Source organism: Hyla sarda, chromosome 5, assembly GCF_029499605.1.
Source record: "Hyla sarda isolate aHylSar1 chromosome 5, aHylSar1.hap1, whole genome shotgun sequence".
In the NCBI taxonomy this organism is placed as follows: Eukaryota; Metazoa; Chordata; class Amphibia; order Anura; family Hylidae; genus Hyla; species Hyla sarda.
In genome coordinates, this window is record NC_079193.1 from 29,503,183 (window position 1) to 29,530,547 (window position 27,365).

General features: G+C 41.2%; 1 protein-coding gene across 2 annotated transcripts in view; it reads left to right on the forward strand.

The window, feature by feature from the left end:
- ITGA8 (integrin subunit alpha 8) overlaps nt 1-27,365 on the forward strand; it is a 234,461-nt gene that overhangs the window by 113,896 nt on the left and 93,200 nt on the right. For both annotated transcript variants that reach the window (XM_056519092.1, XM_056519093.1), the window contains exons 16-19: nt 13,409-13,464; nt 20,804-20,955; nt 22,092-22,229; nt 24,296-24,363. In XM_056519092.1, the coding sequence (XP_056375067.1) occupies nt 13,409-13,464; nt 20,804-20,955; nt 22,092-22,229; nt 24,296-24,363 (414 nt within the window). The remainder of the gene's footprint in view (nt 1-13,408; nt 13,465-20,803; nt 20,956-22,091; nt 22,230-24,295; nt 24,364-27,365) is intronic.

The window sequence follows — 27,365 nt, forward strand, 5'->3', positions numbered from 1 at the left end:
TCATATCCCGACCTCATATCCCGACCTCATCTCCTGACCTCATATCCCGACCTCATATCCCATCCTCTTCCGACCTCATACATATGCACATTTGCAGCCATACATAAATAAAATATATACATTGTATTATATATGTAAATATTTATATATATATATATATATATATATATATATATATATATATATATAGTGGAAATTGTTATAGTCTTTATGTAAAAATAGTGTTGAGCATGAATATTTGTAACGCAAATTTTTATTGCGAATATCGACACTTCGCAATTTCGCTAATATTTAGGATATAGTGCTATATATTCGTAATGATGAATATACATTTTTTTGTGTTTTTTTTTCACAAGTGAATTTTTATGCAAATTTTTATGCATATTTCCCATTTTCGCATGGAATAAAGTGAACGAACATAGCTAACATGAAAATTTGGAGAACATATGACGAATAATCGTCAATATATTTGTGAAATATCATGAACTCGACTATGGCCTCTGCCGCTTCCAAATGTTGCACGGGCCATCATAGTTTCTAGGGGATACTATCCCTACAATATTTAAGGATGTCCATTATAAACAATTCTTCCATTTAGTATAACAGATTTCGATCGCTTCGAAGCAATGACTTTGTTACTACAGACACCAAAAAAATTGGCACAAATATCCATGGTCCTTAGCCCAGGCGGAATTATCTGAGTATTTACGGCTGCTTTAAGGCTCTAAACTCCAGGATACTAAATAATGCAATTACATTTTTTTGCTACAACAGCTCTTAGATGGTTCCAGCTGATAGTCGCCTTTGTTATTGATTCGGTTTATGTTGTTTTATGTTCTGTTGTAGTTGTTATAACCTTGTATTCTGCATCTGAAAACGATTAGTAGGTTATATCCAACAGGCACATAATTCTTTGCTCCCGCGGGATCCATCTTTTTTGTATTCCTGAGCCAGCTGTGTTGCCGCTCACAATGACTGCTGATGGATTTGTCTGTGTAAGGGAAATTACGGAATGCGTGTAAGAGAACCTGAAGGAGGTCCGACCGGCCCTCGCCAAAGCGGACAGCAACATGACATTCCGAGATTGATGCATCAGCTTAATAAACTCTTAGTTTATTTCTATAGTTCCCTCACATTAAATGTGAATCAGTCAGTTCATACACCTCATCAATGGAAGATCGCCAGGCCGGGTCCACATGGAAACGTCAGCTACGTAAAGATAAACATACACATTAAGTTGTCTAAAACGTAACGAAAGGAAGGCAGTACATAAATAATCCAGGGCATCAAACAGTGTTTTTCGGCATTTCTGTTCGCTTCATAACATGTCATATATATATAAAAATCAACTTGTGCCAGAAAGTTATATAGATAGATAGATATGAGATAGATAGATAGATAGATAGATATGAGATAGATAGATATGATATAGATAGATATGAGATAGATAGATGGATATGATATAGATAGATGGATATGATATAGATAGATATGATATAGATATGATATAGATAGATGGATATGAGATAGATAGATATGAGATAGATAGATATTAGATAGATAGATGGATATGAGATAGATAGATATGAGATAGATAGATAGATAGATATGAGATAGATAGATGGATATGATATAGATAGATATGAGATAGATAGATAGATATGAGATAGATATGATATAGATAGACAGATGATAGATATATAAATAGATATGAGATAAATGGATAGATAGATATGAGATAGATAGACATATGATAGATAGATCACAAATACAGGTGCAACGTTTCAGCTGCCATGCCGCCTTTTTCAAGCATGCTTGAAAAAGGCTGCATGGGCAGCTGAAACTTTGCACCTGTATTCGTAAAATGGAATAAAGCCACTTTATATTTTTCTACTCCGGAGTGCTGCGACTATCTTCTATTGCTGTATCTGGATTGGAGTCTCACACCTGGCCCAACTAGTTGCGTGCACCCTCCTATTTTGTGCCTTTTTGGCATTTTTTTTGGGTTGTGCTGCTTTTCCAGTATTTTTTCGATAGATAGATAAATAGATAGATATGACATAGATAGATAGATATGAACTAAATAGATAGATAAATAGATAGATATGAGATAGATAGATATCCAGAAATAGGGCAGAGTCTCGACACATCGCCTATGTTTGGGGAATAAAACCACACATTTTTCACATTTCTTGAGTGCTGCTGCCATTCTTTGTTTTTAGATATATAGATAGATAGATATCTACAGTGGGGCAAAAAAGCATTGAGTCAGCCACCAATTGTGCAAGTTCTCCCAGTTAAAAAGATGAGAGGCCTGTAATTTTAATCATAGGTATACCTCCACTATGAGAGACATTGTTAGAAAAAAAAAATCCATAAAATCACATTGTCTGATTTTTAAAGAATTTATTTGCAAATGATGGTGGAAAATAAGTATAACAAAAATAAGTATAACAATAACAAAATTTCATCTCAATACTTTGTTATATACCCTTTGTTGGCAATGACAGAGGTCAAATGTTTTCTGTAAGTCTTCACGAGGTTTTCACACACTGTTGCTGGTATTTTGGCCCATTCCTCCATGCAGATCTCCTCTAGAGCAGTGATGTTTTGGGGCTGTCGCTGGACAACATGGACTTTCAACTCCCTCCAAAGTTTTTCTATGGAGTTGGGATATGAAGACTGGCTAGGCCACTTCAGGACCTTGAAATGCTTCTTATGAAGCCACTCCTTCATTGCCTCGGGCGGTGTGTGTTGGGATCATTGTCATGCTGAAAGGCCCAGCCACGTTTCATCTTCAATGCCCTTGCTGATGGAAGGAGGTTTTCACTCAAAATCTCACAATACATGGCCCCATTCATTCTTTCCTTTACACGGATCAGTCGTCCTGGTCCCTTAGCAGAAAAACAGCCCCAAAGAATGATGTTTCCACCCCAGTGCTTCACAGTAGGTATGGTGTTCTTTGGATGCAACTCAGCATTCTTTTGCCTCCAAACACGACGAGTTGCGTTTTTACCGAAAAGTTCTACTTTGGTTTCATCTGACCATATGACATTCTCCCAATTCTCTTCTGGATCATCCAAATGCTCTCTAGCAAACTTCAGATGGGTCCGGACATGTACTGGCTTAAGCAGGGGGACACGTCTGGCACTGCATGATTTGAGTCCCCGGCGGTGTAGTGTGTCACTGATGGCAGCCTTTTTTTACTTTGGTCCCAGCTCAGCTCTCTGCAGGTCATTCACTAGGTCAACTCCCCCCCCACGGGGTGAGATCTTGCGTGGAGCCCCAGATCTAGGGAGATTATAAGTTGTCTTGTATGTCTTCCATTTTCTAAAAATTGCTCCCACAGTTGATTTCTTCACACCAAGCTGCTTGCCTTTTACAGATTCAGTCTTCCCAGCCTGGTGCAGGTCTACAATTTTGTTTCTGGTGTCCTTCGACAGCTCTTTGGTCTTGGCCATAGTGGAGTTTGGAGTGTGCCTGTTTGAGGTTGTGGACAGGTGTCTTTTATACTGATCACATGATCATACAGGAGCCATTAATACAGGTAACAAGTGGAGGACAGAGGAGACTCTTAAAGAAGAAGTTACAGGTCTGTGAGAGCCAGAAATCTTGCTTGTTTGTAGGGGACCAAATAGTTATTTTCCACCATAATTTGCAAATAAATTCTTAAAAAATCAGACAATGTGATTTTATGGGTTTTTTTCTGATTATGTCTCTCATAGTTGAGGTATACTTATGATGAAAATTACAGGACTCTCTCATCTTTTTAAGTGGGAGAACTTGCACAATTGGTGGCTGACTAAAGTTTTAAGCCCATTAGGGCTGTATTTGTGAGAGGGGCATGAGTATTTCACACCCCCTGATCCTGTAGGTGGGGCATATAGGAATCATGGAAGGGGCGTGAGCATATAGGGTCTCTGCTCCATACAGGCGGGGCGTACGTGACGTTTTGCGGAAGTTATTGTTTCTTGCAGGTAACAGCCGACGTTTGAATCTCCAGCCACTTTAGGAGCTCTGGAGCCTCGTGGTTGTGAGTCCAGCTCAGGTAGTGCAGTCTCAGTATGCCTTGTAGGCTGCCTCATGGTGGGATGATTGGCTGCACACCACTACCATGGTAAGGTATTGGGGAATTGCACTGCTGCAGGCAAACAAACTAGCGTACTGTGTCAAGCTGGAGCGCACGTGACCCTTTTTTTTTTTAAACACTTATATTAAACCAAGCGCAGACCAAAATACTATATCCATAACCATGACCTCAGCCCACTGGCTCCCGAACCCACTAGCACCACGCTAGCAAGTTCGGGAGCCAGCGGGCTGAGGTCATGGTTATGGATATAGTATTTTGGTCTGCGCTTGGTTTAATATAAGTGTTTAAAAAAAAAAAAAAAAAAAAAAAGGGTCACGTGCGCTCCAGCTTGACACAGTACGCTAGTTTGTTTGCAACGGCAGTAGTTTGTTACTGTGGTGACGCCATATAATAAGCGTTCCTGGTCAGACGCATACTACAGTGGGTATAGCGGGTGTTGTTGTCACGCATCCATAGCATTTTCAATCAGACATGCATTGCTTATGAAGTCTGTGTGTAGCTTTATTGGGTATACCCTTCTTCTATGCACATTTATACCAGTTTGTCTATTCCTTTGATCGTGCCTATATTGTATACTTTATTCTGTGCATGCCTCTGTTTCTGTGCTTGCATGTATAATCATATTAAAAATAGTGTTGAGCGGCATAGGCCATATTCGAATTCGCGAATATTCGCGAATATATGGACGAATATTCGTCATATATTCGCGAATATTCGCATATTCGTTATATCCTCGTTTTATTTTCGCGTATGCGGAAATACGCACATGCGAAAATTAACATATGTGGAAATTCGCATATGCGAAACTTAACATATGTGGAAATTCGCATATGCGAAAATTAGCATATACTAATTTTCGCATATGCGAATTTTCGCACGCCAGTCTCACACAGTAGTATTACAGCCTTCTTTACACCACACAAGCTGGAAGCAGAGAGGGGTGATCACTGTGATGTGTACTGTGAAGAAAAAAAACAAAAAAAAAAAAACGAATATTCGTAATTACGAATATATAGCGCTATATTCGCGAAATTCGCGAATTCGCGAATATGCGATATTCGCGAATAATATTCGAATTGCGAATATTCGCGAGCAACACTAATTAAAAACATTCATAGCATTTATTCTGTACATATGCTCATAGCTAGTTACTATACATACGCTTGTAGTAGTTACTGTTCATACAGAACATTTTCTGTACACTGATTTTACTGTACATTGTAGCATTTTACTTTTCATAGCTTTTACTGTTCATACGTTAGCATTCATATTTTACATGCATAACATTCCTATTATTCATACTGTACATACGGTCACAGCACTTTTGCTGGCTGTGCAATAGTTCTTAGCTTTGATAGCATGCATACGTTAGTAGTGTTTATTCATGCTGGTCCTCAGCTTTCACTCTATACATTCGGGCGTAGCCTTCAGCATGTGTGTTCATTGCTTTCCTACGTGCCTAGCTGTTACGCCGAGCGCTCCGGGTCCCCGCTCTTCCCCGGAGCGCTCACAGCGTTCTCCCATTCGCAGCGCCCCGGTCAGACCTGCTGACCGGGTGCGCTGCGATAATGTTCCCAGCCGGGATGCGATTCGCGATGCGGGACGCGCCCGCTCGCAATGCGCATCCCGACCCGCTTACCAGACTCGTTCCCCGTCTGTGTTGTCCCGGCGCGCGCGGCCCCGCTCCCTAGAGCGCGCGCGCCGGGTCTTTGCGATTTAAAGGACCGGTGCGCCACTGATTGGCGCATGGGTTTTAATCAGTACCTTCACCTGTGCACTTCCCTATTTATACCTCACTTCCCCTGCACTCCCTTGCCAGATCTTGTTGCCATTGTGCCAGTGAAAGCGTTTCCTTGTGTGTTCCTAGCCTGTGTTCCAGACCTCCTGCCCTTGCCCCTGACTACGATCCTTGTTGCCTGCCCTGACCTTCTGCTACGTCCGACCTTGCTCTTGTCTAATCCCTTGTACCGCGCTTATCTCAGCAGTCAGAGAGGTTGAGCCGTTGCCGGTGGATACTACCTGGTTGCTACCGCCGCTGCAAGACCATCCTGCTTTGCGGCGGGCTCTGGTGAAAACCAGTAGCAACTTAGAACCGGTCCACCGACACGGTCCACGCCAATCCCTCTCTGGCACAGAGGATCCACCTCCAGCCAGCCGAATCGTGACACTAGCATTGACACATACATACGTTCATAATATTTTGGTGTGTATGTTTATAGTTTATAGCATTTGTATGCTTGACATCTGTTCTGGGTGGGTTCCTAGCTTTACCGTACATACATTTATAATACACATCACGGCTTTCTTACGGTACATACTTGCATAGCAGATATACTGAGCATATGTTTCATACTGTTTGTCACATCTGTAGGGGAGGATGCTTTTAGTTATTGCTGCTCACAGGTATCTCACGTTCATAGCATTCGTCATGTATATGGTCATACCAATTATACCGTGTTTTTGTTCATGACATTCTATGCATACAACCATAACAGTCATCATGTTGAGGCACATATCATTAAAACACACACATAGTGCCTTTTATGCCTGCAGGGTGGATGCTTTGTTTTAGTGGTTGTTGCTGACATTTCTTCAAGGCAAATATGTTGACACATAGGAAGTTGTTTACCTGTCATGCCGGCCACGTTGGCAGGGGGGATGAACTGCAGTGTTATTGTTACTGTCACATCTTAGAACAATAGGTTTGTGAGAGTTAGGTGGTGGTATACCAGTCATGTCTGCCTTGTTTCAGGCATGTTGCTTACGCAAAGACCTGTCACGTCTACAGGCACATTGCTTACGCAAAGACCTGTCATGTCTACAGGCATCAGGGTTACGCAAAGAACTGTCACGTCTTCAGGCACCATAGTTGCACAAGACCTGTCACGTCTACAGGCACGATGGTTACGCAATGACCTGCCACGTTTACAAGCACGAGGATTTTTTGCAGAGGCCTGTCATGTCTACAGGCACAATGGTTATGCAAAGACCTGTCATGTCTATTGGCACAATGGGTGCGCAATGATCTGTCATGGCTACAGGTTCGACGATTTTGCAAAGACCTGTCACATCTACAGGCATGTAGGTTTAGCAAAGACATGTCATGTATACAGGCAAAATGGTTTGCAAAGACCTGTCACATCTGTAGGCACGGCTGTTTAGCAAAGTTCTGTCACGTTGCAGGCATGATTATTATGTAGGGACCTGGCACCTGCAGCGGGTTATCACTCCTGAGACCAGTTGGGTCGCAATGTCAGTAGTTTGAGTATGACTGACTATACAGTCTAAGTTTTAGTTTTCAGGTAAGGTACAGACATGAGTCTCGTTTTTGGTCTACAGGCGATGTGGCCCCGCAAGATCATTGTCGCCAAAGATCTGTTATGTAGTTAGGTTCTTGCTTTGCATTAACTTGACAGTTTATTTTGCCTCTTAAATAACAGGGACTTGGGGTAGCACTATGTCATGCTTGACAGGCAAATGTCAGTGTCCCTTTAGTAGCACTGTCACAGTTAGTGTATCAGTTAGTATGTCATCTTGTTCCTGTTTTCAGTGTCCTGTCGTTCTCTCAGAGTAGGCGATACTACCACGGATTCTCAGGTACAGGGACTGCCGTAAGTTTGCAAGTTAGCAGATGCAACTCTTTCTGGCACACAAGGTAGAGTCTAGTATTAGTGTATGTGATGCTTGATGTCAAGTGTGTGGTTTGTTTATGTTAGTTATGAATACTGTCTTTCATCCTACTAAGTTGACTTTTGCCCTGTATAGCCGTGCCCTCGGACACGGTTCATGGCACACCTCTGACCACTTTGCTAAGTTTAAGGTTTCTTACAGGTAGGTATGCAACGTTTGGACCCCCGAGCACAAGTTTTAAGCCCATTAGGGCTGTATTTGTGAGAGCTGTACCTGTAGCTGAATCTGTAGGTGGGGCATTTAGGAATCATCGGAGGGGCGTGAGCATATAAGGCCCCTGTTCCATACAGGCGGGGCATACGTGACATCTTGCGGAACCCTCCCAACCCTACCTTATTTTATTAATTTATTATAGGGTATGCTCTCTATTGGCGTGCCCTCGGACGCGGTTCATGGCACACCTCTGACCACTTTGCTAAGTTTAAGGTTTCTTACAGGTATGTATGCAACGTTGCAGATTCCAGCACTTTTGGAGCCCCGAGCACAATACTTTTTTGCCCCACTGTATGAGATAGATATGATAGATAAGAAAAGATAGATAGATAGATAGATAGACAGATGGACTGGAGTTTATTTTTTTTGTGGACAGTTCCTAACACAGACAGAGGTGGCAGCAGAGAGCACTGTGGTCAGCCTGGGAAGAACTACACAACTTCCTCTTGAGCATACAGCAGCTGATAAGTACAGGAAGGATTAAGATTTGTTATACAGAAGTAATTTACAAATCTGTATAACTTTTGGGCACCAGTTGATTTAAAAGCATTTCTTTTCCTCTGGAGTACCCCTTTAAGGAATCATTCTATGCTTCCCTTTCAGTTGTATATCCTCAAACAACATGCGGCTCTTGAGTATGTCAGGATTGGAATGCCATAGTGGTCTCTAAAGAAAAAATGTTTTCAGCACACATAAAGATTGACCCAGTGGAATAGGCCATTATTTAATAATTTCACCCCTGGATGCTTTAGGAGCTTAGAGGACATTACACGAATTTAATATTATTAGCAGCAATTTTGAACCATGTTGTGAATGTTCAACGGTGAGTTTTTCTAAACAGTGAGTCTCCAGCTGTTGCAAAACTACAACTCCCAGCATGCCCGGACAGCCGAAGGCTGTCCGGGCATGCTGGGAGTTGTAGTTTTCCAACAGCTGGAGACATGCGGTTTGGAGAACACTGGTGCATACAAAGTCTAATGACTAAGAACCCATTAGCTAACATGTTTTTTTATTTCTTTCACCCCCAGGTGCTTAGGGAATTTAGGTAATACCGAAATATATAGTGTTGGTTATAAAAGTTGAGAGAAATATGACAACTTTTAATACTGTAGATTGTGGCAATACTGAAGTAGGGAAGAAGGGTAAACAATGAATGGCTTCCTATATTGGTCTCCTAAACTGACAGAACTAGATAGTATGCCAGTGTATAATAGTTTTACATACTGTAATACGCACCAGATGGTAGAGTTTATAATAAATGCCTGTGTAGCCAGTGTTACAGACATCAATGTGTAAAGTGGCGCAGACTAGAAGAACAATTTGTTTCCGGTAGCAGCAGAACTTGAAAATGCAGCATAGTCTGCGTTTTGTACATTAGGCCTTTATTTCCTTCATGGATAGATAAGTATTATTTTATATGGTTCTGTGAATGGTTACAAAGGGGTTATCTGGGATGATAAAGGAATATAAAAAAAAACATAGCTTCTTTCTTTCAGAAACAGCGCAACTTTTGTGCTCAGGCTGTGTGTGGTATTGCAGCTCAGTTATATTGAAGTTAATTGAGCCAAGTTGCAATACCACACACAACCTGAAAACAGGTGTGGTGCCGTTATATAAAAAGAAAAAAAAATGTATAATGATTTTAAAATATAATAATTCTGGAAACTCCTTTATGTATGGAAAGTATTTCTTAGTATAGACAATGAGGACTAATAATACAGAAACAGTTATTTTGCCTTCTCTGTGGATAGATAGATAGATAGATAGATAGAAAGATATGATAGATAGATAGATATGAGATAGATAGATAGATACGAGATAGATATGAGATAGATAGATAGATATGAGATAGATAGATATGAGATAGATAGATATGAGATAGATAGATACTAGATAGATAGATAGATACGAGATAGATATGAGATAGATAGATAGATATGAGATAGATATGAGATAGATAGATAGATATGAGATAGATAGATAGATTGACATGAGATGGATAGATATGAGAGATAGATAGATAGATATGAGATAGATATGAGATAGATAGATATGAGATAGATAGATCGATAGATAGATATGAGATAGATGATAGATAGAAAGCTATAGATAGAAAGATATGAGATAGATAGATATGAGATAGATAGATAGATAGATAGATATGAGAGAGATAGATAGATAGAAATGAGATAGATAGATATGAGATAGATAGATAGATAGATGATAGATAAGATATATATGAGATAGATAGATAGATAGATAGATAGAAATGAGATAGATAGATATGAGATAGATAGATGATTGAGATAGATAGATAGATATGAGATAGATAGATATGAGATGGATAGATATGAGATGGATAGATATGAGATAGATAGATATGAGATAGATAGATATGAGATGGATAGATATGAGATGGATAGATATGAGATAGATAGATATGAGATGGATAGATATGAGATGGATAGATATGAGATGGATAGATATGAGATAGATAGATATGAGATGGATAGATATGAGATAGATATGAGATAGATGGAGATGAGATAGATATGAGATAGAGATGAGATAGATAGAGAATAGATAGATATGAGATAGATAGAGATGAGATAGATAGATATGAGATAGATAGAGAATAGATAGATATGAGATAGATAGATATGAGATAGATAGATAGATAGAGATGAGATAGATAGAGATGAGATAGATAGATATGATATAGATAGATAGATATGAGATAGATAGAGATGAGAGATAGATAGATAGATAGATAGAGATGAGATAGATAGAAATGAGATAGATAGATATGAGATAGATAGAGAATAGATAGATATGAGATAGATAGATATGAGATAGATAGATATGAGATAGATAGAGATGAGATAGATAGAGATGAGATAGATAGATATGAGATAGATAGAGAATAGATAGAGATGAGATAGATAGATATGAGATAGATATGAGATAGATAGATAGATAGATATGAGATAGATAGATAGATAGATAGAGATGAGATAGATAGAGATGAGATAGATAGATATGATATATATAGATAGATAGATATGAGATAGATAGAGATGAGATAGATAGATAGATAGATAGATAGATAGATAGATAGAGATGATATAGATAGAGATGAGATAGATAGATAGATATGAGATAGATAGATATGAGATAGATAGATATGAGATAGATAGATAGATAGAGATGAGATAGATAGAGATGAGATAGATAGATAGATAGATATGAGATAGATAGATATGAGATAGATAGATATGAGATAGATAGATATGAGATAGATAGATATGAGATAGATAGATATGAGATAGATAGATAGATAGATAGATAGATAGATATGAGATAGATAGATATGAGATAGATAGATATGAGATAGATAGATATGAGATAGATAGATAGATATGAGATAGATAGAGATGAGATAGATATGAGATAGATAGAGATGAGATAGAGATGAGATAGAAATGAGATAGATAGATATGAGATAGATATGAGATAGATAGATATGAGATAGATATGAGATAGATAGAGATGAGATAGAGATGAGATAAGATAGAAATGAGATAGATAGATATGAGAGATTTTTTTTCAAATGGACTGGTGCCAGGAAGTTATACAGATTTTTAAATTACAGATAAGTACTGGAAGGATAGAGATTTTTTAATAGAAGTAATTTACAAATCTGTATAACTTTCTGGCACCAGTTGATTTGAAAATATTTGTTTTCCGCCGGAGTACCCCTTTAATAGCTGGAATGGAGCAATTAATGTGCTTGTATGACAGTGCCCTAAGATGTACGGGGATGCACGGTCCTGCTGCGGTCAGTCCATTATTTTCCCCCCCCCCCATGGGAAATAACCCATACATTCCTAATTCCCCAAGAGAGTGCCAGCAATCTGCCGTAATTACTCTGCACATTCTCAGCATCATTTTCTATAAGAGAATGTAGGAAATGTGTCCTGGAGTGCAGGATGGGGGCGTCCAGATGTCAGCTCATGTTCAGTTTAATCACATTGCGGAGAGGAAGTCAATCTTGGGCGCGGGACGTTATGATTAGAGGCTTGTGTGGTGTCTCCTATAGATATGTTAATGGTGCATAGAGCAGATGGAATTGCATTGACCACACTTGTGACTTACTCCATTGACTTTGATAAAGTTCTTCCCTGGGTGGTGGATGGAATTTCCTCTTCTTGTTTTTCCGAACATATCTTAAGTGGAACAAATATGATGGACTGGTAAGGTTTTCGGGCCAGATGGACCTCATAGTTGTGCGCCATGAATCAACTGGAGGTTCTCAGCTTTAGGGTGCGTTCACACGGAGTAATTCCTCTGGAATTCTCCGCTCCAAATTCATTCACATCTCCTCTGCCCATTGACTTTAATGTTTTTTCCGCTGTCATGTTCACACTGCGCAAATTCTGCTAGCGGAATCCGCTAGCAGAAATCAATAGAAGTCAATGGTAAAAAAAAAATAATTCCGCCCGACATAGTTTTCGTGTGGGGTTCGCGCACAATTTGCGCGGAATTCAAGCGGAAATCACACTGAATTTGCACGGAAATGGCTGAAAAACCCTTCACTTCTTTCTCTCCCATTTCCACGCGCAATTCCACGCAAATTGTGAATTACTCTTGATTTACTCAGTGGTTATATATATCTGCATTGAAGCCCCTGTCTTGAAATTAGTCAAATGCCACAGTGGAACCTAATGGACCCCCTTCATAAGTAAATACGGTCAACTGGGCAGGTATTAGGGTTACCACCTGGACGGTATTTTAGCTGGTATTTTTGCCACCCTGCCGGTATTTTTATATTAAAAATACCGGCAATGCAATGGGCGGTATGTTTCCAACCAATCCTCCAACTCACGGAATGTTGCACCATAACCTATACCAGTGTTTCCCAACAAGAGAGCCTCCAGCTGTTGCAAAACTACAACTCCCATCATGCCTGGACAGCCGTTAGAGTAGGAGCAAATCCCCATAGCAAACCTGTCCTGCTCAGGACAGTTCCTAAAATGGACAGAGGTATCAGCAGAGAGCACTGTGATCAGAAAAGAAATTCAAAAAGAAAATAACTTCCTGTTGAGCATACAGCAGCTGATAAGTACTAGAAGGATTACGATTTTTAAATAGAAGTAGATTACAAATCTGTTCAACTTTCTGGCATCAGTTGATTAAAAAAAAAAAATGTATTCCTGGCGTGTACCCCTTTAACATCTAGGACACCACAGATCCTGAGAATGAAGATGCTGCAGAGTTGACTCTGTGCTGCGGCCTTATTACTGTTTTTCCAAGCACAGGGGCTCTTCAGAATAAAATGGCTTTCTGGATGTAATAGAATTCTATCTGTGAGACAATATTTTTTAATACTCATGTTTTTTTGTTTTGTTTTTACAGCCTCACTGTAAGGGTGTGTATGGATGTATCCGGACAAGGAATTCCTCGTCACATCGGTCAGTAACTTTCACCTCTTTGCATTTTATCACTATTATACTTTAGCAGAGCTATAACTCAAAAATATCAAAACCTCCGTTGTAAGACATGACTTTTTTTGTCTGGTATGGACCCTCGCTTTCCCTTAAAGGGGTACTCTGGCGCTAAGACATCTTATCTTATCCCCTTATCCCCTACCCTTTGATATTTTAAAGGGGTACTCCGCTTAGACATCTTATCCCCTATCCAAAGGATAGGGAATAAGATGCCTGATCGTGGGGGTCCCGCCGCTGGGGACCCCCGTGATCTTGCACGCAGCACCCCAGTTAAAATCAGTCCCCAGAGCATGTTCGCTCCGGGTCTGATTACCGGTGACCATGGGGTCACCAGCGTGTGACCTCATGCCTCCGCCCCCTTGTGACCCTCAATGCAAGCCTATGGTAGGGGGCGTGACAACTGGGGTGCTGGGGGTGACAGTCGGGGGACCCCCGCGATCAGGCATCTTATCCCCTATCCTTTGGATAGGGGATAAGATGTCTAAGCGGAGTACCCCTTTAAAATATCAATGTCAAAAACTTTTGACATGCCACAGGGACACAGGGCCGGTTCTGCCTATAGGCAAAATAGACAGCCGCCTAGAGGACGCCCTCTTTATGGGAGCGCCGCTATGCCTGCTGCAAAAAAGTTAGTAACCAGCCAGCATCTGAAGCACCTGTCGCTCATCTGAAGCCGCCCCCGCCCAGCCAGAACCGCTGTCACACGAGGAGGGAGTTTGTTACAGTGTGTCACCCCAGTAGTAAGGTGATTACATGAGGAAGAGGAGGTTTGCTACAGTGTGTCACGCCAGTAGTAAGGTGATTACATGAGGAAGAGGAGGTTTGTTACAGTGTGTCACCCCAGTAGTAAGGGGATTACATGAGGAAGAGGAGGTTTGTTACAGTGTGTCACCCCAGTAGTAAGGAGATTACATGAGGAGGAGGTTTGTTACAGTGTGTCACCCCAGTAGTAAGGCGATTACATGAGGAAGAGGAGGTTTGTTACAGTGTGTCACCCCAGTAGTAAGGTGATTACATGAGGAAGAGGAGGTTTGTTACAGTGTGTCACTCCAGTAGTAAGGTAATTACATGAGGAAGAGGAGGTTTGTTACAGTGTGTCACCCCAGTAGTAAGGTGATTACATGAGGAAGAGGAGGTTTGTTACAGTGTGTCACCCCAGTAGTAAGGTGATTACATGAGGAAGAGGAGGTTTGTTACAGTGTGTCACCCCAGTAGTAAGGTGATTACATGAAGAGGAGGTTTGTTACAGTGTGTCACCCCAGTAGTAAGGTGATTACATTTGGAAGAGGAGGTTTGTTACAGTGTGTCACCCCAGTAGTAAGGTGATTACATGAGGAAGAGGAGGTTTGTTACAGTGTGTCACCCCAGTAGTAAGGTGATTACATGAGGAAGAGGAGGTTTGTTACAGTGTGTCACCCCAGTAGTAAGGTGATTACATGAGGAAGAGGAGGTTTGTTACAGTGTGTCACTCCAGTAGTAAGGTAATTACATGAGGAAGAGGAGGTTTGTTACAGTGTGTCACCCCAGTAGTAAGGTGATTATATGAGGAAGAGGAGGTTTGTTACAGTGTGTCACCCCAGTAGTAAGGTGATTACATGAGGAAGAGGAGGTTTGTTACAGTGTGTCACCCCAGTAGTAAGGTGATTACATGAAGAGGAGGTTTGTTACAGTGTGTCACCCCAGTAGTAAGGTGATTACATTTGGAAGAGGAGGTTTGTTACAGTGTGTCACCCCAGTAGTAAGGTGATTACATTTGGAAGAGGAGGTTTGTTACAGTGTGTCACCCCAGTAGTAAGGTGATTACATGAGGAAGAGGAGGTTTGTTACAGTGTGTCACCCCAGTAGTAAGGTGATTACATGAAGAGGAGGTTTGTTACAGTGTGTCACCCCAGTAGTAAGGTGATTACATTTGGAAGAGGAGGTTTGTTACAGTGTGTCACCCCAGTAGTAAGGTGATTACATGAGGAAGAGGAGGTTTGTTACAGTGTGTCACCCCAGTAGTAAGGTGATTACATGAGGAAGAGGAGGTTTGTTACAGTGTGTCACCCCAGTAGTAAGGTGATTACATGAGGAAGAGGAGGTTTGTTACAGTGTGTCACTCCAGTAGTAAGGTAATTACATGAGGAAGAGGAGGTTTGTTACAGTGTGTCACCCCAGTAGTAAGGTGATTATATGAGGAAGAGGAGGTTTGTTACAGTGTGTCACCCCAGTAGTAAGGTGATTACATGAGGAAGAGGAGGTTTGTTACAGTGTGTCACCCCAGTAGTAAGGTGATTACATGAAGAGGAGGTTTGTTACAGTGTGTCACCCCAGTAGTAAGGTGATTACATTTGGAAGAGGAGGTTTGTTACAGTGTGTCACCCCAGTAGTAAGGTGATTACATTTGGAAGAGGAGGTTTGTTACAGTGTGTCACCCCAGTAGTAAGGTGATTACATGAGGAAGAGGAGGTTTGTTACAGTGTGTCACCCCAGTAGTTAGATGGGGCATTTCATAGGGCAGAGCCAATGGTAGGGGTCAAAGGGCAACAAAATTAGCTTTTGCCTAGGGTGGCAAATATCCTTGCACCAGCTCTGCAAGGACAGGTTAGAAGTTTTGATCGGTCTCAGTTTCTGGACATCATGCAGATAGGAGATAAAGCAAGTTTTAGTCCTACAAAGAGTCAACCCCTGTGATGGAAACCTCTAGAGCAGTGGTCTTCAACCTGCGGACCTCCAGATGTTGCAAAACTACAACTCCCAGCATGCCCGAACAGCCAACGGGTGTCCGGGCATGCTGGGAGTTGTAATTTTGCAACATCTGGAGGTCCGCAGGTTGAAGACCACTGCTCCAGGGAACCATGGCTGGAAGACTGTCCTTAGAGGGTTATTGCTAATCTGTAACTCATGGAATGAAAGTTGTACAGTAACCCCGACATATGATCAAATCGACATACGATGCTTTTATATGTCGGGGCCATCGCATTAACTGCTATCCGACAGCGCAAAATGCTTAAGCTGCTGTCGGATAGCAGTTTAAGCATCCCGGACAGGTTCACTTACCTATCCCCGCTGCTCCGGGTCCACTTCGGGATCCTCCGGCGTCTTCTGCATCTTCTCAGGGTCCGGGCCTCGCTTTCCGGCGTCGTTATTGCGGAGAAGATGCGGAAGAAGCCGGAGGATCACGAAGAAGACTCCGGAGCAGCGGGACAGCATCGGGAGCCCCTGGGACAGCATCGGGAGCGGTGAGGACGCGGTCCGGAGCGGCAGGGACAGGTGAGTATTAAATGCACTTTTTATATTGCACGAATCCCTCAACATACGATGGATTCGACAAACGATGGGTCGTTTGGAACGAATTACCATCGTATGTTGAGGGACCACTGTATATGGTACTAGATATACAATGGCAATATCAAACAAACAAGAGACACTATAATACATGCATCATTAGACAGGAAATAGACATACAGTTGTAGAAAAAATGATTAAAGGGGTATTCCAAGAGAAAACCTTTTTTATATATATCAACTGGCACCAGAAAGTTAAACAGATTTGTAAATTACTACTATTAAAAAATCTTAATCCTTTCAGTACTTATGAACTGCTGAGGTTGAGTTGTTCTTTTCTGTCTAAGTGCTCTCTGATGACACGTGTCTCGGGAACTGTCCAGAGTAGAAGCAAATCCCCATAGCAAACCTCTTCTACTCTGTGCAGTTCCCGAGACAAGCAGAGATGTCAGCAGAGAGCACTGTTGCCAGACAGAAAAGAACAACGCAACTTCAGCAGCTGATAATTATTGGAAGGATTAAGATTTTTTTTAATAGAAGTAATTTACAAATCTGTTTAACTTTCTGGAGCCAGTTGATATGTATAAAAAAAAAAGTTTTTTCCTGGAATACCCCTTTAAAACAGGAGGGAAAGGTGTCCTCCACATTTGTGAGATAAAGAAGACTCAGCTTCCAGCTGTCAATCAAGCAGGGACACGGATGGGTAGGGGGAACCCTCAGCACTTCAGCGGCTTGGGAACTCCCCTTTGACACTTTGCACCAGAGAATAAAAGCATTTTTTCTATGTTATGGAAACACAGACAGATATATTAAAGGGGTATTCCAGGCCAAAACTGGCTCCGAAAAGTTAAACAGATTTGTAAATTACTTCTATTAAAAAATCTTAATCCTTCCAATAGTTATTAGCTTCTGAAGTTGAGTTGTTGTTTTCTGTCTAAACTGCTTTCTGATGACTCACGTCCCGGGAGCTGTGCAGTTCCTATGGGGATATTCTCCCATCATGCACAGCTCCCGTGACGTGACATCATCATTGAGCAGTTAGACAGAAAACTTCAGAAGCTAATAAATATTGGAAGGATTAAGATTTTTTAATAGAAGTAATTTACAAATCTGTTCATATATATAAAAAGGTTTTGCCTGGAATACCCTTTTAAAGGTATTTGTTCTAACAGCATAGGCCATGTTCACACGGCCGAATTCTGCTGACTCATAGTCCTGTAGATTTTATTAGGATTCTGCTGCACTGTTCACACGGCAAAATTTCCGCACCAGATGTTTCTGCCGCTGAAATTTCGATTCTGTCATCCGCAGAAAGAATAGACATGTCTATTCTTTCTGCTGATTCCCCAAGGAAATGCATTTCCATCTGTGAGCGCATTTCCGAGTGGTCCTAGTGCCGGCATGTTCTGCCTAACAGTATCAGCAGTTCAGAGCGTGAATTGCAGCTGACAGGTTCCCTTTTAAGTCCAGGTTCACACATTCACCTAACAGTGGAACAAAAAACTAGACACCGTGGATATTTTATTTACAGTCATGGCCGTAAATGTTGGCACCCCTGAATTTTTTCTAGAAAATGAAGTATTTCTCACAGAAAAGGATTGCAGTAACACATGTTTTGCTATACACATGTTTATTCCCTTTGTGTGTATTGGAACTAAACCAAAAAAGGGAGGAAAAAAAGCTAATTGGACATAGTGTCACCAAACTCCAAAAATGGTCTGGACAAAATGAATGGCACCCTTTCAAAATTGTGGAAAAATAAGATTGTTTCAAGCATGTGATGCTCCTTTAAACTCACCTGGGGCAAATAGCAGGTGTGGGCAATATAAAAATCACACCTGAAAGCAGATAAAAAGGAGAGAAGTCCACTTAGTCTTTGCATTGTGTGTCTGTGTGTGCCACACTAAGCATGGACAACACAAAGAGGAGAAGAGAACTGTCTGAGGACTTGAGAACCAAAATTGTGGAAAAATATCAACAACCTCAAGGTTACAAGTCCATCTCCAGAGATCTAGATTTGCCTTTGCACTGTCGCTAATCTCCCTGGGCGTGGACCAAAGAGAAAAATGTATGAAAGGTGTAAACGCAGGATAGTCCGGATGGTGGATAAGCAGCCCCAAACAAGTTCCAAAGATATTCAAGCTGTCCTGCAGGCTCAGGGATCATCAGTGTCAGTGCGAACTATCAATCAACATTTAAATGAAATGAAACGCTATGGCAGGAGACCCAGGAGGACCCCACTGCTGACACAGACATAAAAAAGAAAGACTACATTTTGCCAAAATGAACTTGAGTAAGCCAAAATCCTTCTGGGAAAATGTCTTGTTGACAGATGAGACCAAGATAGAGCTTTTTGGTAAAGCCCATCATTCTACTGTTTACCGAAAACGGAATGAGGCCTACAGAGAAAAGAACACAGTACCTACAGTGAAATATGGTGGAGGTCAATGATGTTTTGGGGTTGTTTTGCTGTCTCTGGCACTGGGGGCCTTGAATGTGTGCAAGGAATCATGAAATCTGAGGATTACCAAAGGATTTTGGGTTGCACTTTACAGCCCAGTGTTAGAAAGCTGGGTTTGCGTCTGAGGTCTTGGGTCTTCCAGCAGGACAATGACCCCAAACATAGGTCAAAAAGCCCCCAGAAATGGATGACAACAAAATGCTGGAGAGTTCTGAAGTGGCAGCAATGAGTCCAGATCTAAATCCCATTGATCACCTGTGGAGAGATCTTAAAATTACTGTTGGGAAAAGGCGCCTTCCAATAAGAGAGACCTGGAGCAGTTTGCAAAGGAAGAGTGGTCCAACATTCCGGCTGAGAGGTGTAAGAAGCTTATTAATGGTTATAGGACGCCCCTGATTTCGGTTATTTTTTCCAAAGAGTGTGCAACCAAATATTAAAGGACAACTGTAGTGGTACATTTATATATATGCCTGTGCCTCAAAAATAAACAAACTAAACTCATACATACCTTCCTACGAGCCCCCGTTGGTCCGTCACAGGCCTCACGGTCCGGCAGTGCTGACGTCATTCCACTTCCTGGGGACGGGGACACCGCAGAGCCGTCGGCGTATCACCGGCCGTAGCGATGTCCCGCCCCGGTCTGTGATAGGCTGAGCCCCTTGTCATGTAAGGAGCTCTGGCTGGCTTCTTACATGACAGTGCCGGACCAACAGGGGCTCGTAGGAAGGTATGTATGAGTTTAGTTTGTTTATTTTTGAGGCCCAGGCACGGGTATATAAAAAAGTATACCACTACAGTTGTCCTTTAAGTTAAGGGTACCAATAATTTTATCCAGCCCATTTTTGGAGTTTGGTGTGACATTAGGTACAATTTTTCTTTTTTTCCTCCCTTTTTTTTTGGTTTAGTTCCAATACACACAAAGGGAATAAACATGTGTATAGCAAAACGTGTTAGTGTAATCTTTTTCTGTGAGAAATACTTCATTTTCTTGAAAAATTTCAGGGGTGCCAACATTTACGGCCATGACTGTATATATAAAAAAAAATTCAAAAATAGCAATACTGCCCCACATGAATCTTAACAAGTCATCGCACCAGTTGAGTCCCCGCTGTGTTTATTTGTTTAGTTCTATGCATGGAAATGATGTCCATGCCCATTCTGACGCTCCTTTCATCAGGCCAAAGGCCAGGATATAAACATTGGGCTTTCTGAAATAGGGAGACATCTCACTCATAATAACAACAAACAGCAGTGTAATGAAGAGACGCTTACTCCCGTTTATATTGGCTCTTGTTACTGTATTTTATCTAAATAAATCTCTGGTTTCTTCTCCAACGGGAGGAGAAAAAATGTTTGCTTTAAATATAAAGTAAATGTCTGTAATTGAGTTAACCCTGTCTTATACTCCATTCACTGCCAATGCTTGTTTCCAGATTCTCCTATTTGCTTATTGCATTGGTTATTGTATTTTCTACCGTGGTGTTGCCTATATTGCTTTTATGTCATGCACCGCTCTGGACTAAAGTGTTGTATATGTCTCTGTAACAATTATTTGCCGCATTATCTCTTTACTTAGCTATGAAAGCCGAACTGGAGCTGGACTGGTTAAAACAGAAGAGAGCGGTGAAGAGAACGCTCTTCCGCGACGGCACCGCGTACCACGCGTTTCAGATGATCGTAGGGAAGGATATCGGAAAGCAGTGTCAGGATTTTCTTGTTTATCTCAGAGTAAGTTCTGAACAAATGACGTAATAAGTACAGATATTTATAAAGTTAAATCTTATAGTCTAGAAAGAAGAGTAAAAAAAAGCTTTAGAAAAGATTTATTATAACTTTTAACTTATTGACTGAATTATCTGATCTTTCCATTTTTAGTAGTCAAGTGGGTGGTACTGTCTACTAACAAGACCAACCCCCTAACTAAATTCAGACCCCAGACTCCAAATGAGTTCAGACCTCAGATCAAACCCTTTCATAAATCTAAAACCCCTAAATGAATTCAGACCCCAAACCATACCCCAAGTAAATTCAGGCACCTTAAAGGGGCACTCTACTGCCCCAGCATTCAGAACATTTTGTTGCGAATGCTGGGTGGCATCACGCCACTTCCCCTCAATGCAAGTCTATGGGAGGGGGCGTGGTAGTCGAACTTTGTCACAAGGCACGTCACGAACCCTGCAGCCCGCATCCAGCGTTCGAAAGTTCCGAACGCTAGGACAGTGGAGTACCCCTTTAAATTAATTGCAAACCCCAGATTACATCCCTAAATAACTACAGACCCCCCAGACTAAATCCCTTAGTTGTAGATTCCAGACCAAACCCCTAACTAAATTCAGACGTAGATCAAATATGAATTCAGACCTCAGACCATACTAATTAAAGGGGTACTCTGCTGCTCAGCGTTTTGAACAAACTGTTCTGAACGCTGGAGCCGGTGTCGGGAGCTTGTTATGTCATAGCCCCGCCCCCTTACGATGTCACACCCCGCCCCCGCAATGCAAGTCTATGGGAGGGGGCGTGACGCCCACTCTCATAGACTTGCATTGAGGCAGCGGGGCGACATGTCATGAGGGGTGGGACTATGACATCATGAGCTCCCGGTGCCGGCTCCAGCATTCTAAACAGTTTGTTCCAAACTCTGAGCAGCAGAGTTTTTTTTTCTTAATTTTTGGACCGATGCAATTTGTCAGCAATTTGATCAGAATAGATTCCCCCAAATATCACAGAACCTAAGGCAGTATTTGAAAATTTGATCTGGTGTGTTATTTGTTCAATCAGATGTACATAAGTATAAAAGTATTCCCCAAAAAAAGCTAGTTTGAACCAAAGATAACATTTATTGTTGATATTTTGTTTTTCCACAGGAAGAATGGGAATTTCGGGATAAGCTCACTCCAATCACTGTCAACTTGAATTACAGCTTGGATGAATCTGCCTTTTTGGGTAACCAGGACCTAAAGCCAATATTAAATCTCTATAAGGAAGCGAAAATACAGCAGCAGGTAAATGCCAAATAAAAGTCAGTGCATAATATGCATAATACATAAACCATAGTATGCTCATAATGGAATCCTGTCTACACTAGATCATGCTCAAGTGTGAAGGAGGCTGTGTAAGCTGTAGCATGCATGCCTCCTCACTCCCCCACCCTTTCCTAAGTTTCTAAGAATGGGCTGCCGCCTCTAAGCAAGATGATCCAGAACAAACAATGGGGGAGATGTATTTACCTGTGCAGAGAAAGAGTTGAGCAATTGCCTTTAGCAACTAATCAGGTTACTTCTTTAAATTCTAAGAGGCCTTTTTTAATATTGGAAAAAGCAATGTGATTGGTTGCACTGGTTTTAATAAATCTCCCCAAATATCTGCACAGAAGGTAGGAAACTCTTTCTCGGAACATACTCCAAACATGCCTCCATCAGGTCCTCTGAACCAACACAGTCTAGACACGATTCTCTTGACTTCCCCCTATGACAAAATGGCGTCTGAGCCTGTAAAGCAGCACACATAGGCACTTCACATGCCTCCATATTCGCTTCTCAATATTTCTTCTTAAAGGGGAAAAAATGCTTTTTTAATCAACTGGTGCCTGAAAGTTATACAGATTCGTAAATCATTTCTTTAAAAAAAAAAATCATAATCCTTCCAGTACTTATCAGCTGCTCTATGCTCCAGAGGAAGTTGTGTAATTCTTTCCAATCTGATTACAGTGTTCTCTGCTGCCACCTCTGTCCATGTCAGGAACTATTCAGAGCAGGAGCAAATCCCCATAGCAAACTTCTCCTTCTTTGAATAGTTCCTGACACGGACATAGGTGGCAGCAGTGGGCACTGTGGTCAGATTGGAAAGAACTGGGCAACTTCCTCTGTGTATAGAGCAGCTGATAATAAGTACTGGAAGGATTAATATTTTTATATAGAAGTAATTTACAAATCTATATAACTTTCTGGCACCAATTGATTAGAAAAAATGTATTTTCCTTCAGTATGAGGCATACCACATGTTCTCTTTGGTTGGATTTATATGGAATCAAAATCGGAGACACACAAGATACAGTATAGACTTCTATGTGCCATTTAAAGGGGTACTCCGGTGAAAACCTTTTTTTCTTTTAAATCAACTGGTGGCAGAAAGTTAAACATATTTGTAAATTACTTCTATTAAAAAATCTTAATCCTTCCTGTACTTATTAGCTGCTGAATACTACAGAGGAAATTCTTTTCTTTTTGGAATGCTCTTTGATGACATCATGAGCACAATTCTCTCTGCTGACATTATTATAATAATAATAACGCTTTATTTATTGTTGTCCTTAGTGGGATTTGAACCCTAGTCCCCAGCACTGCTAACCACTGAGCCATCATGCTGCCCTTAGCATACATCTGCTATGCATGGTTGCTAAAATGGACAGAGATGTCAGCAGAGAGCACTGTGCTCGTGATGTCATCAGTGTTCCAAAAAGAAAGGAATTTCCTCTGTAGCATTCAGCAGCTAATAAGTACTGGAAGGATTAAGATTTTTTAATAGAAGTAATTTACAAATATGTTTAACTTTCTGCCACCAGTTGATTTAAAAGAAAAAAGGTTTTCACCGGAGTACCCCTTTAAGTGCTCCGTATAACTCAGGGTTTGTGTGAACCCACAGGGACAGGGCAGCTCGGCCCTGCCACATCTGTATTTTTCTCTGGCATCTAGTACTCCCGTTAGTTATTACTCACACTCAGGTTCACTCAAACATTGTGGCAAATCTGAATTCCATCAGGTCCTTCTTCTCTTTGATGTTTTTGAAGACAAGGACATGTTTGTGCTAATGCTGATTTTGTTTTAAGAACGGCCAAAATAAACAAAGGAAAAACATTTATGTGATAAGAAAAGATGGAGACTTGAAATAGTTCATAAAGCTGAACTCACAACTCTTAAAAAAAAAAAAAAAAGAAAATTGGGATGATTCCCCCAACCCTAAACAATGTTCTCAAAAAAGGCCAGATATATATAAAATTAAAAAAATAAATAAAAAAAAACACTCAAGAAAAATAGTCATTGTCTTTTGTCTCCCCCCCCCCCAATCTTAGGCTCACATTCTTGTGGACTGCGGAGATGACAATATGTGCATTCCTGACCTGAAACTCTCAGCCAAATCGTAAGTCTAAATAAATAGACCCAGCTTGATTGATTTCTAATAGAACACATGCGTCCGAAAAAGACAGTGATCGCTGTCCTAGACCCCAAAGTGACATGTTTGTTTTACATGGTTGATCATAGGATGGCGCAAAATGTTCTTCTAATAGGCGACAGATTTTCCAGTGAAATTATTTTTATACACAAAAGGACACATTGGAAAAAGTAAAAAAAATAAAATAAATATGTAAAATAAAAAAAATTTGCAAATATTTTAAAAGTGCAGCTCTTACGGTTAAAGGGGCACTCCACTGCCCTGGCGTTCGGAACATTTTGTTCTGAACGCTGTGTGCGGCTGCGGGGGTCGTGACGTAACGACCACACACCCCCATGATGTCACACCACGCCCCCTCAATGCATGTCTATGGGAGGGGGCGTGGCAGTCGCCACGCCCCCTCCCATAGACATGCATTGAGGGGGCGTGGTGTGACATCACGACCCCCTGCAGCCCATACCCAGCATTCGTAACAAAATGTTCCAAACGCCCTACTATCTTTGTTACATTCAGTGATTCTAATATGGATTGTATGTTTCTATGTCTACCAAGTTTTGGTAATTTTACGTTTGCTGTACTTTCTTTCTGTACGATTTATGGTGAAATCAATAAAAAAATTTAAATAAATGTTTTTCCCAAACACTGAGGCAGTGGAGTACCCCTTTAAGTACCCTGCCTAAGATAAAGATACCATGGAGTCAGGTCATGGCCTGCCTCAATGGTATCTTTATCTTAGGCAAGGAACTTTTTAAAATATTTGTTAATTTTTGAATTTTATATGAATATTTTTATTTACTATGGGGCCCCTGGAAGGAAGTGGCCCAAATTTGGTTAGTTCTGTCTCTTTTACTTTTCGGTGGCGGGAACCTTCCAAGGGCTCCTTTAGATGTGGAATCTTAGGATTGTTTTATGCTGTCCTTCCAAGGTATATATGGATTCCGTGATACAGTGGACCCTTCTAAGACCCTCTTCAAGAACACCACCCCCTTATTCAGACCAGTTCTTATATGACAGATTTTTGGGGCTCCATATCTTCTGCCATTTTCTTTGACAAGACCAAACGTCTAGAAGACTACTTCCCAATGCAATTTTGGGTGATTTTTTCTCATAGAAATTTCACTTATTTTCAAGGGATACCATCATACCTGGAGTTTCAAAAGTATACCGCATGGTACACGTTTTTTACATAGATGCCTCTTCGTAGAATGGGACAGTCTCCTATGCTATTCCATACAGAAAACAAACATAAACCCGAACTTATATTACCCTAGCAGGGGCCACAATGACAATTATTTTGACCTCCATCACATATTAGAAGTCTGGTAAACTGACCCTGTTAGCACAGTGTAAAAAGAGCCTTAGAAAACAAAAGGATTAGGTATTGGGCCAAAGGTCATGGAGAAGAGCGGCCGGAGAAACAAACACCAGACACGTATGTCATTCCACCGTAATGGGGGTCCATTTTTTATCTCTACCATGGTGCGCTTTCTCTTCTATGTTCAGAAACCAAGAGCCCATTGGATACCAGAATGAAGAAAACTGGTCTAGAACAGTTTCCTAAACGTCCAAGGGCCTATTGTCGTGTCCTCATTGACTGTGTACAATTGCGCTCTGACTCTAGAAAGAATTTAGCCCCATAAGTGGTTAATCCGAGCTCCTAATTCCTAATGTGTATAATAGCCGAGATGACAAATGATCTGCCTGTAATGGCGGTTATTTGTACCATTATTGGGTTATCCACCCACGTTCACTGACGGTATTCGGTAGACGCACAGTCTACTATGTATGGAGTGTATATATGTTTGCAATCAGGCCGCTTCCTGGTTTAGATAAACAGCTGAATACAAAGGGATGCAACTATTTACAGGGCTCAGACCAAGGAGCGCTGAGGTTATTATTAAGTCGCCATTCCCTGTAATCCGCCCACAGAAGAGTAAAGTAAACTCCTATAATTGGCCTCCCATTTCTGTACAGGAAATAATTACGGATGCTGATGATGTACATGGTACTGTACTGTGCGCTACTATTAATAACGTACTGTGCGCTACTATTAATAAACACCATGGTTCAAAGTGAAGTTTGCCATAATCCCTGGGGTATTGTAGTGTTATATCCGTTTGTTGAAAAGAAAGCAAAGCATGTAGTTGTATAAATTATTGCTATTCTCTTTATTTAGTTGTCTGTTGCTGGTTTCTTACAAAAAACAGCGCCACACCTGATCTCAAGTTGTGTGTGAAATTGCAGCTTAGCCCCAATCACTTTATGAAAGGGTATTTTTATAGGTCTAAGTGATTTTCTTTACCCTGGTTGGGGATCTGAATTTAGTAAGGGGGTCTGCTCTGGGGTGTGCATTGGAGTTAAACTATCATGCAGAAAAATGTATCCCCTATCCAAATCATAGGGATGAATTTTAGATCGTGGGGGGTCCAACCTCTGGGACCCCGACTCTCCCCAGAAACGGAGTGTGTTGACCCCGGCACGAAGCGGCAGCCAACACGCCCCCTCCATATATCTCTATGGGAGAGCCAGAGGTCGACATACCCCATTCCCGGGGAGAGCCGGGGTCCTGTGCAGGAGATCGCGGGGGTCCCAGTGGTTGTACCCCCAACAATCTAAAACTTATCTCCTATCCTTTGGATGGGCGATACATTTTTCGGCATGATAGTTCTCCTTTAAGGGTCTAGTCTGGGGTTGGAAGTAATTTTGGAATTGTGTCTGAGATCTGCAGTTTAATTAAGGGTCTAGTCTAGGGTCTGAATTTGTTTAGGGGTTTGTTTTAAGGTCTTATTTTGGTTTAAGGGTCTAGGGTCAGGTTATGTCACCCATCCTTTTGTTTAGAAGGAACCATCTACAATAAGCTAAGATCCATTGGTTTCCTTTTTCTGTTTTACTTATCCCTAATCTTTGGTGAATATCCAGTGTGTGTGTGTGTGTCTTCTCTGCAACCCCCCCCCCCCCCCCCAGAGGAG